A 13,068-nucleotide genomic window follows, 5' to 3' on the forward strand; every position below is an offset into this window, starting at 1 on the left:
TTTGATTTGGTTATTACTGTGCTTTTATGTGTGGTGTCCCAGCAAAAGGAAAATAAATTTTAAAAAATTAACTGCTAAAATACAGGATGTTGCTTGGTGCAGGAATTAACTGAGAAAAGCATGGTGTGCCTATTACTAAGGCTTGAGCTTTCACCAAAGTTCAAAGATCCAGAGCTAAACCTCTACACATACCAGGAAAAATTTGAACCAAATAAGACTAATGCAAGGCCACCAGCACTTTTGAAGTAAGGAACCAACAAAATATGGTAGATGAGAAGGCTTATAACTTATGATTTCATGCACTATTTATGCACTCTGGATTAAAGCACTGCAATACACAGCAAAAGAAGAGGAACAGCCACATTTGCCTACCTGAAATTAGCAACTGCTGATGGCCAGTGGGAAGCAGAGTGGAATTACCAGGTTTGTCATTTATAGCAAGTGCTGCCTATGAGCACCTTGTCTACATGGCCCTCAGTTTAGGGCAGTGATATTCACTATGCTAGTGTAGCAGAAAGTTACCAGGGATGCTGGGCTTCTCTCTGTGTGCGTGCATATGTGTGTGTGCATGGCACACAGTGCTGTGTATGTGTCGGGGGGGGGGGGGGGGAGGGGGTTTATTGGACCTTAAAATAACTGGCAATTAAGATGATCTGTATATGGTACTAAAACAAATAATATTTCAGAAGATGTACAAAAATATGACTTTCAACTTTGAAAATAAATAAATTCAGTTTATTAAGAGCTGGTGTCAATGCTGAACAAAATACACATCCTTCAGTAAAGAAACATTTTGGTGAACTTTTGTCTTTTTTCTCATTTTGATTTACTAAAATACAAGTTGGACCTTTTGTTTGTTGGTTTTGTTTTTTTCTTTTCTGTAAATATATGATTTGTCTCCCTTAATTACATGTCCTTTTAACTGTGACCATCATTCTCCTTTAATCCAAAGACTGAGGTTTGGGGGTTTTTCAATTCTTAGGAGTCTGGCCACATATGCAGGGGTTTTTAAAGGGAAATACTTTGACAGTGGAAAAAAAAAAGAAAGAAAAAAAATATATTTTTTTCCTAATAAATAAAAATAATTTAAAACACTAGAGGCTATACATGACTAATTTTGATTATGTTAATTTATAAATAAAATACTTTCCAAAATACGTGGAAGCAATATTAAAGGCAGACAAACAAAGATCTGTCTACTTTATTTTCCCATTAGGCTTGCCCTTCTTAACTTCTCCACCGGTGGTTCAGCATGTAAGAGGAATAAATGTCACATCACCATTCATGAAGTTTGTCAGGATTTAAAAAAATAATTCTGGCCTCGAAGGAGTCAACATTCATCTTCAACTTCTCTGATTGGTGGTATCAAGCTGCTTGTCGATTTATATTGATTGATCTGATTGGCCATGTGAGTGCTCATAGGCTTGATTTGAATGTTTCTGGGATAGGCATTATCCGGCTCATCTGTAAACCATTTCTTTTCTGCTAAGAAGCAAAATGGGTAGAGACAGAATAAGAAGGGAAAATGAGAGTTTTAATTAGTGAAGCACATTATACATAAACACCAGGAAAAAAAAATAATAAAAAAAGGAGGGAGCAGTGAGTAAAGTGTATAGAGAAAAGGCAATCAATAGAAGGTGACATTGACTAATTACTAGCAGTACAGTGCATTAGATTAATACCTATGAAAATAATTCTCATGGAAGGAGGATGACATGTTTGAAGATTCAGTAGTAGAAGCTGAAGAAAACTGTCAATATGCTAGCTTGCTTGTTGATCATAAAAGAGCCTTTTGGTTTTTTATTTCATGCTTAGGTGAATACCCTTAAAAAATTATATAAATAAAAGGCTAAACTAAGAAGTCAGGAAGAGCAGATGAAATAAAGGTAATGCAGAAAAGATCACGAGTCCACATACAGAGGAGTACCTAAAGAGTCAGAGGCTTCTCTGAGCCATTTCATCCTCAGGGTGGTAGCTACTGCTGGCTCAGGAATCATGCAGAACTTCCCACATCTGGTGCTAAAATAAATACAGCTTGCATTCATGCTACCAGATGGCTAGTCACAGAATCACAGAAACATTCAGGTTGGAAAAGACCCTCAGTATCACCAAGTCCCACCAATAACCCTACTCCTGCATGGGATGGCCATTACATTGCTACTTAGCAACCTGGCTCTGCTGAATTCTCCAGCTTGGGAAGGGGCATGGAACACACCTGATACTGATGACTGTCAAAGCCGTTCAGGCCCTGAATGGGCTGCTAGTGATATGTGACAGCAAGACAAAGCAAGCATGGGCTGGGGAAGGTGTTTCTTGTATATCTTTGGCCAGTGATTGTTTCTGTGATCATAGGAAGAATTTTATGGGACTGATCTAAGGATTGCTGGGACCAGTGTGAGAATGCGTGAGGATGCTAAGAAGCTGTAGCATTGCAGTCACTCCCTAGCTGCTTGTTTGTAACCACTATATTGCATTGTTCATACACAGATGTTGACAAAAACTTAAAATTCACAAAAGAGAAAAACAAAAGGCAAAATAATTTTCTTAAGCCCCTTAGAAAGCAATTTCTGTTGCATTTCTTAATCACAGGTGTACAACTTACTTCACAAAGACTTAGAATCTCCTGGTCTTAAGAGTAGGTTATAGAAATTATGTGCTTGTACTTCGACAAGTATTTGTGAACAGAGATCCCTGTTCTCTTCTTCCCCCAGATTCCAGAGATGAGTGTGCAGTGCAGTGGACACAAATGGTTCTGGGGATGGGATTCTGAGACTGGAGCACATCAGTGATGCTGCTCTTACGTGTGTGCACTATTTCTCATTCTAGTGGGAAACTCAAACCACTTAAGAAGCTTTAGCGGCTCACTTGCATAATGCAAACTGCCACTTTGCTTACCAATGAAGCATTGCTGTATCTAGGCTGGAATCAGGGCAGGAGTGGATGGCATACTCATTTAAAATAAATAAATACATATAAGCAAAGCAAACTCCATCTTGGAAACCCATGGGCTCAGTAATTTGTATTTTTATTAATTTCTTGCCTTATCCCTCTTTATTTGTAACAGAGGTGAAGAATAAAACCTGGAAAACCAGGAAGAAGAAAGGACAAATATCTGGGCATGAATGCATACAAATAAGTAACTAGCTTTGAAGTTAGGGCCTCTAAAGAAGTGGATCGATTTCCAGAATTACTGGATTTCTCAAGTCACTTTCATGAATATGAAATTCAAACCTTTACACTTGATATGACTTTTAAGCATCTACATGCAACACTCCCATTCCCCAATAACAAACCTCAAATTCTTGTAGATTTAATCCTCTTTATTTTTTTTTCCAGATATGTTACCTATATTTATACTTTTAAAAAATGTAAATTGAAAACAAAAAGGAATTGTCTTATTCATTAGTGGCTTATTCATAAAGCTAAGCAGAACTATTTTGTTTTTCTTGTCCCCTTCTAATATGCATTTTACTTCTTTCTAAAACACCCTGCTCAGTTGTGATCAGAGCCAATAGTTCCCTGCCCACTTAAAGTTCCCTGAGTCTGAACAATGTTCATTCTCCCATCTCTCTCGCGCTCTCTTACCTATTATAATTAAGTTCCCTTTGATTTGAACAGATTGGACGATAGGAATTCATAATGTTACATCCTGCACACTGAAGCTAACTGATTAAGTGCTTTAAATTATTCTTCCTGACAGAATGATAAAGTTACAATCTGTTCAGAGATGATCTACAGCTTGCCACACTCCTACCACTTCTTTCCACATTCATTTATCTTTTTGTCAAGCAGTTTAAAAAAAAAAAAAAAAAAAAAAGCCTCAGTTCCATAGATCTTTTAAAGTCATCAGAACATCTGAATTATTAATGAGACTTTAAGGGAATGGTTCCTGATGGGGGCTGGTTTAAGAAAGGTTGTAGGAAAAAAAAAATATATCGGAATGTGTACACATCAAAATAATTTCAGCTCCATTTAAAAACCCATTTAGTTCAAGTGTGACACATGAACCATTATGCATTTGTGGAAACCAATTTTATGTGATCTACAATTAAACCAACCTTTCAGAGAGGTGTAAAGTGTGATGGCTATCATGTTTTAAAAGCCTTGCAAGATCACATAAACAATTTCAAACTAACGGTTTTCTAATGGTCTGTGTTTAAAATGATTCTGAGGCAAGCTAAGCACTGTGAACTTTTATCTCTACCTTCTAACATCTAGTGCACAAACTTTCTTTACAAACAGAACTTGGTGTAAATAGCAAGACAAAGGAGAGCTGCTTGAGTGCTAAGGATTAACTGCACTCTTCTCAGCAGCTGGTGTAAAGCACTTCCAGCTCCGCGCATTCCCTGGAATTATGCTCTTAAAGATCTTTTCCAACTGAAACAATCCTATGATTCTATGATTTTCAAAACAAGGCAATTATCTATGTGTTAATCTTTACAATAATGCTCATATCTACAGAGCTGATCACTAAAAGGAAGTCATCAAGTATCTCTTTGCCTTTAGCTGGCAAATAATAAATACAGAAATGTTTACATTTATTTTTGCCAGTATTGAAACCTTGATCCAGGCATTATCATCTCTAGCACCAAATGCTTAGACTCGAGTTTACAGTTTTCCTGTTACTTTTCTGGTGTTGAAATTGTATTTGAGCACACAATGACATAGCTCCTGTGAAAGTTCTTGGACCTCTATACTTACCTTTGAAATGTGAGCATGATGCTTCTCATCTTTTCTCTCGGCCCCTAAGACATTGTGCTGCCAGTTACTAAATGTCCTTAATTTCCTTACACAATTTTCCATCTTTTTTTTTATGCTCACAATCTAACTTTGATATGTCTTCCAAAGTCTTAGCACAGATTTATATGTATCTTAAAAAAAAGAGTTTCTAGATGATTTAAAAAAAAAAGAGTAAGTAGTTTGTTTAATGTCTTTACAGTGCTATAGTCGCCAACATTTTTTTTCAGTTCTCTGTCACGTTCAGTCTGTTTCCCTCCCTTTTGGCATATGCACATTGAGCCTTACCATGTTGATGTGTTATAGTGAGAAGAGGCATAATTTTCTTTTTATTTTTTAAGAGCTGCTCAAGAGAGTTCCTGGTCTTCCTATGCTATTTGATGGGTTTGTTTTTGACAGCATAACCTGAGAGATGTGGGAACAGCCAAGTAACTTCACATAGTAGAAAGCAGAAAACATTTACTTTTCTCTCAAACACCTGTGCTTGCAATGGGCTAGCAGCAACCCAGTGCATCCATGACAGCTATAAAGGCTTCATGCTTTTATTACAAATAAATAAGATCTTGTATATGACTGCTTCCTGCAGCATAAAAAAAATATAAAGATCTAAAGTAAAATATCAAAATACAGATTTCTTCATCTTGTGTAAAACTAGCAATGCTCTCGAACAGGTTTATTGTTCTGGTGCTTTAAAATTTCTGTCATTAATTCTGGATGTAGTAACCATATTTGAGTATGTCACTGTTAAATACCCTCTCTTCTGACCAGAGGCAAAGAAAGTACTAGCTAAATATGGCACAGATATTTACCAAATCTGTATTCTCACCACAATCCCAGATTATTTTACAGTTGTTTTAAACATTTTTTTTGTTTAATTTAGTGACACAGTTTCAGATAAGTCTGTATGTATGTGTTTGTGTGTGTACATGTAGGAAGCTTGTTTACGGTTAAGGTGAAAATTATCCTGTGTAATTTCTTCCTGTATAAGAAAATGCAATCAAAGTTTCTCCACCCATCTGCTCAGCAATTCTTTGCTTGGGAGTTGAATATTTTACATATAACAGGCAATAAGTAATTTTCAGGGAGACAGAGAAGAAGTGATTCTCACTTTCTGTGAAAGTCTTTATTTTGCTCCAAGGCAACTGAAGTTTTGTGACAAAATCACTATTCCAGACTTGCTCTTGGTGATTTTTGATTTTTTTTGTTAAACTGGCAAAATTCTTACTTTTGACAATGGGAAATTAACTGGCGGTTAGGCCAGTGGGCACCCAGTCCAAGAACCTGTAGATCTGTTAGATACGGTTTTACGTCAACACTAAGATCAACAAAGTTACTAAGAACCTGGTTTCCATTCCTGAAACCGTGATGAGAGTGATGTAAGTGGCCAGACTTCCATTTAAGGCTCTGAAATATCATCTCTTGACATCGGTGCTGCTTTTCTACTTTAAAAAAAACTACTCAGGCTAGTTACTAAGAATGTTTGACTTGGGAGAAGTTTCTGAATAAAAAAGATGTTTCCTGTTACTTTTGAATATAGGAAAAAGTCTGAGAAGATACCATAGTTAATGTAAGCATCGCTCTCCTTGTAATGACCAATGTGCCAATTTCATTAATATATACATATCATATATATATAATACATATTTGACCAGTTCACTATAGTTAGCAGTGAAAATTGCACATGATATAACTAAAAGAAGTCAAAACTTAAGAATTCCAACCTTAGGGAAGAAGGCAGAGGAGAAACAGACTTCAATATGATTTGAAGAGCTCAGATTTGCATCCATATTAAATATTTCTCTTATGTTCACAAAGTAAACAAGTTGCTTCTCTTATATATGCTATTTTTTTCCTGTTTGAGCTGCAGAGTTATACAAATACTATTTCTTTTTTTATAAAGTCATTGTGTCATACATGACAAGTGTGCTTTATATTAGCACCCTTCTTTCCTCTGCCAAATGGAAAACAGATAAAACATTAATGGAAAAGCATTTTGGTGTCAAAGCCATTAACATTCCTCCAAAATGCTTAACTCCTCTTGACTATCTTCAGCCAGTATTTCCAACATAAAAAGATGCTCGTGAACATACACGGACAGGGGGGTGGGGAGGGAAAGGGAGGAATGTGGAATGTGAAATTAAAAGTAATGTCTGCACCAGGGTAGGCATCTTCATTGAGCAGGAACCTGAGTGTTTACAAAAGGACACGTGCAATTAGAAAGGCAAGCAGATGAGAGGATAAAAAAATAAAAGAAGGTTGAGCAACAGCAGCAGCAGCAGCCAGTTTTACTTCTGGTTTGGAGGGGGAAAAAAGGCAAAAGAAAACCAACAAAACAACCAACCAAACAAACCAATAACTGAATAAAGTTTGTAACTAATTTTTTTTTTTTTTTAATTTCACAACTTTTCACAAGGACAAAGTTATAGAAGGAAACCCACAGCAGTTGCTAGGTCATGCAGAACCATTAATTGTCATACCTTGGCCCATTCTATTCATCCTTGTTGCACTTTAGAAAAAGAAGTAAGCTATGTAAGTTTTACAATGCTTTTAAACTGTCATATTTCCTGTTGAGCACTTTAACTGGCACATCCTTGTAGTAATAAATGTTCTTGGGGCAAAACACAATAACTTTCTTTGCAAAAAAGAAATACATGAATTTGTCTTTACGATGAAGAGCAACCGTAATAGACTCATTTGCTGGGCAGCATCCATAATTTGCAGTGTATTTCACTGATAGGACTTACAGCTGCATTTGAATGTACACGCACATATATAATGTATTCCAATCACTATGCATAACACTGCACAGTGGTATTCTCTGTCGCCCACTTACATGGTTCCAGGTTTTGTCAGTAAAAGTGCTTGGCTTCATTGTCAATTCACACAGCAAGCAAATCTTCAAAATTATCATGCTTGGGGAAGGGGAAGGTAGAAAACAACACTAACCATAAAAGCACCTTGTCTGGGTTGGCAGTTACAGTGCTAATCACTCCCATATCCAAATAGTTATTTTCTGTCTGCTTTCTTGATGGGCATCCAGGAAAGGTGATATGTGTTTCTAGCCTCCCTATCCTATGAAACTCTTCAGATGACCTAGAACTAGTTCTATATTTCAAAAGGTTGGTAATTAAAAAAATAGCTGGAAGTATAATTTCTATGGCTACCTAGGAAAGGTTCCTTTCCACCACTTTATTTAATTCCCTGCCACAGTTTTTGTTTGGCTATATGTGTCATTGGTGAGAAACTGCAAAAACTAAACTCTGACAACTGCCTAGAACATGATGCCTCAGCACAGTGAAGATTTCTGCTTGTTGTGCTCATTAGCTGTCTAGGGCACAGCACCTTTTCTTCCCAAATGGGAGAGACTTTAAAGGCACTCAGTTGTCTTCCCCTGTATTCCTGGCATACACATGTTGAAAAGAAACAGCTAGAACATGGAGCAGGGTTCCTGGAGGATCTTTGTGTATTAGGACTGTTGTTGGATGATTTATACCACCACTCTAACTTGGAAAGTTAAACTGCCATCTGGGGAAAGGAACAAAGTCCCTCGAGAGCTGATACTTAAGCATAAAAAAATGCTTGCTCTTTTCTGAACATTATTTATTCTGTACATAAGGTGACTAATTCACCTTTTAAAGATGTGAAAGTCCCAGGAAGGCAGTTTTTAATGACTTACATCCAATATTTATGATACATATGGCTTTTTATCCCAAATGTCAAAAGTGAAAGAAAATATAGCTATTCATGTGGCAGTATAAATAGACAGAATAATAATTTAATATGCAACTAGACTCTTTCTAAACAAATTAAACCACTGGAGTTTTACAACTTCATACCTAGACAATTTCAGTGTTAAAGGGAAAAGACAGTATCTCCAAAAGGCTAATATTTTAGAGAAAGTCCTTAAACAAGCAGAAAAGTCCCTGACATTTCTTTGGTATAAAGCAGGTGTGTAGCAATAATCTATACAAAGAGTGTAAGCCCTATAAAATATTAACTTTGAGAGTGAAAAATCAGTAGGGTTTTTTTAAATGATTTTTAAAAAAATGGGTTAGCTTTATAAGCTTCAAATAAAAGTAGCAATGCCTGTAAATATGAATATAAAAAAAACTACTGCAAAATACATCAATGCTTCTGCACTAAAATTTCTTTTGTGTAACTCTGACATCAGGAGCAAGTGTTCATGTTAAATATACTCTATTTTTCTGATATGTAGAGTAACTGCAGTGAGTTATTTATGTTTTCAGTGTGCCTATGGGTTTAGAATTTTTCTTTCTCCCTTAGCATCACAAATAACTTTTGGTCCGTCTGCTTTGTTGCTGTTGTGCTTAAGGGTTTTATGGTGGTGAAATAAAAATGACAATCACATGCACACTGTCATACATATGCAAAATATGTGTACAAAAAGGGAGCACTCCATGGGAAAACAGGTAACATTACTGCTGGAAACATTAACTGGGGAGAATGGGTGGTGAATGCAAGTTTCACACACAGTGGGAGCAGGTACACACATCAAAGTCTATCTTCCTGCACATACTTCTGTTTTTCCCGGGAATCCCTGGTCTTGGTGCGGTTCGGTCGGTTTGCTGTTGATGGGATGGAGTGAACTGATGAGCTCTTTTTGCTGGAAGAATAGGAGGAATGGGAGGAATGAGAAAGACTGGCCCGGGACTGGCCAGCGTTGTGGTCAAATTGCATCAAACAGAAGATCAAGTCTGTCGGCACAAGCTCAAATTCATATGGTGGGTTTGTGATAACGTAACTAGACAGAAAGAAAGAAAAAGAAAGTAGGTTTAGGTTTCTACTGAAAAAACAAAATTAGTCCAGGGTTATATCACAAACATGTACCCATATTTTTGAATTTCTGTTTCTTCCAGTGTGTGCCTAGTTTTAGCTCCATAACATTCATTATGATTTAGGACCTTCTTGTATCAGATAATCACTTTTTGTATGATGTCTTCTGTTGCAAGAGACAAACTGTCTAAGCAGGATGTTCCTCAAGTGAATCATGTCAGAATTTTTCAAAGACACCACAGAAATCACCCTCCTTTATCTAGCTGCATCATATTGCAATGACTCTAGCAAACAGATTGACAAAAACAAGTAACTACCCACCAGCAATGTTATTTAGAAGAATGGCAGAAAAGCAGGGAGAGGAAGATTTTAGGTGCAGTTATATTTAAATATATATTTACTATATACTTAGTAAATACTATACTCAATAGAGCAAGTCATATAATTATGTGTTTGTATTGTGATTGTATATAAAATAAGGAAAATATACCAGCAAATTTGCAGTGAGGTTCATTTTATTCATGTACATTCCTGGCCTCAAAGAGCATATTTAAAGAGAAATCTGCAAGAATCCAGCATTGGTAAGTACACTTCCCAGGCCTGAATTAGACAGTCTATCAAATGTCCTGAATCCTCACCTTCAACTAACCCACTTTCAGGGTAGGGATGGATTATAGAACCTGCTGATAAATTTTCTCATGCATTCTGGTACTGGCAAGAAACAAGTTAAAATTATCATGAAGCTCACAACTTCTTTTCAAACTATTCACTGCTCTTAAGAAATCTGGCTTATCTACCTCAGGGACATAAGTCTTTCACTAATTCAACAAATAATCACAAGTATAGCAAGTATGGTGTAAATCTAAACTGAAAATAGTTGGGTTTTTTTAACTCAACTTGCTCAAATCCTTACAGAAGTAACCACTTTGGTGGGCTGCAGACTTGCTGATTGACATGTTCATTCAATAATGACGCTTTTTGTACAGAAAGAGACAGTAACAGATGATAGTTTTGTGATAGTTCTCTATTGGTCTATGTGCATATTTCTAGCAGGCACTTAATTCAGACACATTCCAAGTAAGCTGCTAAATGGCCTTCAGTTTGCAAAGGTCGAAACCTGTCTGCTCTGTTTAAAGCACTGAGGTCAGCATTAGTGATAGTGAAGAAAAAATGTAGCATACCAAGAGGGGCTTCCACTTACTGAAGTATTTTTTTGAGCACTGGGAATAAGAAAGAAACTATATTCTAAATTATTATCCAGTAACGTAAAGCTGATTAATATAAGCAAACTGAAGTTCTTTTCTTATATGCAAACCATGGATGATCAAAAATCAAAGACAAAGATATGTCCTGAAAATTAACTTTACAACTTTGTGATTTAGATTTGATGAAAATTTGTGCTATGATAGTCAGCTTATGATTTAAACTCAGCTGTAGAGTCATCATGAAGCCCTCAAAGAGTTAGCTTTTGTGGCAAAGTTTGTAAAAAATAGAAAAAGTTATCTTTTTAGATTTACTACAGGCTTTGGGATGTTCCTCATTGAGGAGACTGAAGAACAGTGAAGGAGAAATATTATGAAAGACTGGACTTACCGTTTAGTGCATTGGCTGGGAGTAGTTAGATGCGCATCCCTTAATCGATAAATTCCAAAGCAAAGCATATTGTATGTTTTCAGGGCTTTACAAAATAGATCTCCATAACAACCTCCATCCTAGGATAAGAAAGGAGAGGACGAAAAACCAAAAGAGAAAAGTACATTTTGTTTTTCCGTTATTTTCTCTGTGAACACAACGTTGCGGAAGAGGATTTTCAGTATGAGCCTGGACAAAAAGGACTAGGTATTGATAGTCTTTTGTGTGTCATGACTTAGAATCTTTTACCCAAAGAGATAAATAATCTGAATGTTTTATTTCAAAAAAGCAACTATGAAAAGCAATCATTATTTTGGAGATTATGCAATTATGAGGTTGGGGTTTTTTTGTTTGGTTGTTCAGTTCAGTTCAGTTCGTTTTGTTTTGTTTTGTTTTGTTTCACTCAGGATAGTGTACTCAAAATGTCAAAAAATTAGGATTGCAAAAGAATTTTAGTTTATCCAGAAATAGCAGAAAACCTTTCAGCTTTGTTTTCAAGACAGTAAACATATTTTAAGCAAGAACTGGAAGCTCCATGGAAAGAATAAAAACCCCACCAAAGGTAAAGGTATTGTTCATTTTTACAATGGACTATTGTCAGAATGGTTATATCATCCAAATCAGCTCATCCAACTCTTTAGCTGACAACTAAGATGAGCCACAGGATTTTCTGTATGAAATATCCAGGCAAGGAGTCTGGGAAGTCATGTAGCTTCCTAAACAGTGTAAGAGTAAACCTGACAAACCTGGCAGCCTGTGCTGTGAACTGTGAAATGAATCAAAAGCTCTATTAAATTAAATAATAAAAATTTTACAGTAATTAAGTAGATTTTAATTCTGAATGAGAGAAAGCAAGTGAGTGCAGACCAGCCTAGGTCCTATATTTTCTTCATGCTTACCCCTAGGTCTGCAAATGGCCCATCATACAAAGCCAACTGAGCAACTCGACACCTGTCCCTGTTTGCAAGTGTCTGGGGCGTACTGTAACCTCCTCTCAATGCATTTTCTTCAGCAATCAGTGCTTCCAGCTCTGGTGTGGCTCCTCCTGTTACCAATGTCCGTATCAGTGTGAGGATATTGTCATTGAAATATGTCTGCAGGAATAAAAGAGAGCTCTTTAAGCAAACACCATTAGAGTCACAACTGAAGACATCCAAATTACAACTTTTCTGTGTTTCTACTGTTTAAAGTTCTTGGCTGTCTCTTCAAATAATTTTATATAGAAAGTGAAAAGACAGCAGCCTCCAATTACTCTATTTTCTTCTATCCCATTAGGCTCCTATACCAGATCTTTCCTTTTAAACACCGATTTAGACTGCTTTTTATTAAAGTACAAAAATTTGAATGATTTATGTTTCCTATAATTGGTGTTAGTAGTGATGCAATGACTGCTTTCCTTCTCATTGTCTTCATGTCTAATAATGGGCTTTAGGACATGTAATTGTAAAATTCAGACCACATTTAAAGCTTACACAGGCTAGATTGCCTTTTTACTCTTGTCACCAATTCGTTGGGGAGCTGCCTTTGTGCTGCAAATGTCATTACTTATTACTGTGGCTGGACTCTAGCAGTCTAACCAATGTATTGTACTAAACATCTTATTACGAGACTTGACAGTGTTCAGACATAAGCATGTATCAATTAAACATCTTGAGTTCATTCCAGATAAATGTATGATGAGTTTGGGATCCTGGTGGTCCTTTTAAAAAACTCTAGGGTATAGGGTAAGTGTGGTTTATTAGAGAAGATTTACTTCATACTGACATTTTGCCAGTGTCTGTAGCACTGCTGATCTGTCAGGCAAACAATGGGTATTTTAAATATTAATTTAATGCCAGACGAATGACTTTCAAGTTCATTTACAAGTATACTGGTATAGTTCGGAGATACTCAGTTAAATATCTG

At 36.3% G+C, this 13,068-nt stretch overlaps 1 protein-coding gene across 36 annotated transcripts in view; it reads right to left on the reverse strand.

Moving 5' to 3' along the window:
• Window positions 1–1,051: 1,051 nt before the first annotated feature.
• KCNMA1 (potassium calcium-activated channel subfamily M alpha 1) overlaps window positions 1,052–13,068 on the reverse strand; it is a 417,239-nt gene continuing 405,222 nt past the window's right edge. For 12 of the 36 annotated variants that reach the window (XM_054163264.1, XM_054163278.1, XM_054163270.1 and 9 more), the window contains 5 exons: window positions 12,063–12,257; window positions 11,125–11,243; window positions 9,275–9,499; window positions 7,215–7,243; window positions 1,052–1,485 (listed from right to left, as the gene is read on the reverse strand). In XM_054163264.1, the coding sequence (XP_054019239.1) occupies window positions 1,331–1,485; window positions 7,215–7,243; window positions 9,275–9,499; window positions 11,125–11,243; window positions 12,063–12,257 (723 nt within the window). In that variant the 3' untranslated portion in view covers window positions 1,052–1,330. Of the gene's footprint in view, window positions 1,486–7,214; window positions 7,244–7,804; window positions 9,500–11,124; window positions 11,244–12,062; window positions 12,258–13,068 lie in introns of those variants that run through there. The other 24 variants (XM_009897628.2, XM_009897623.2, XM_009897627.2 and 21 more) reach the window with 4 other exon arrangements.

The sequence above is a fragment of the Dryobates pubescens genome, chromosome 8 (assembly GCF_014839835.1).
Source record: "Dryobates pubescens isolate bDryPub1 chromosome 8, bDryPub1.pri, whole genome shotgun sequence".
NCBI classification, from domain to species: domain Eukaryota; kingdom Metazoa; phylum Chordata; class Aves; order Piciformes; family Picidae; genus Dryobates; species Dryobates pubescens.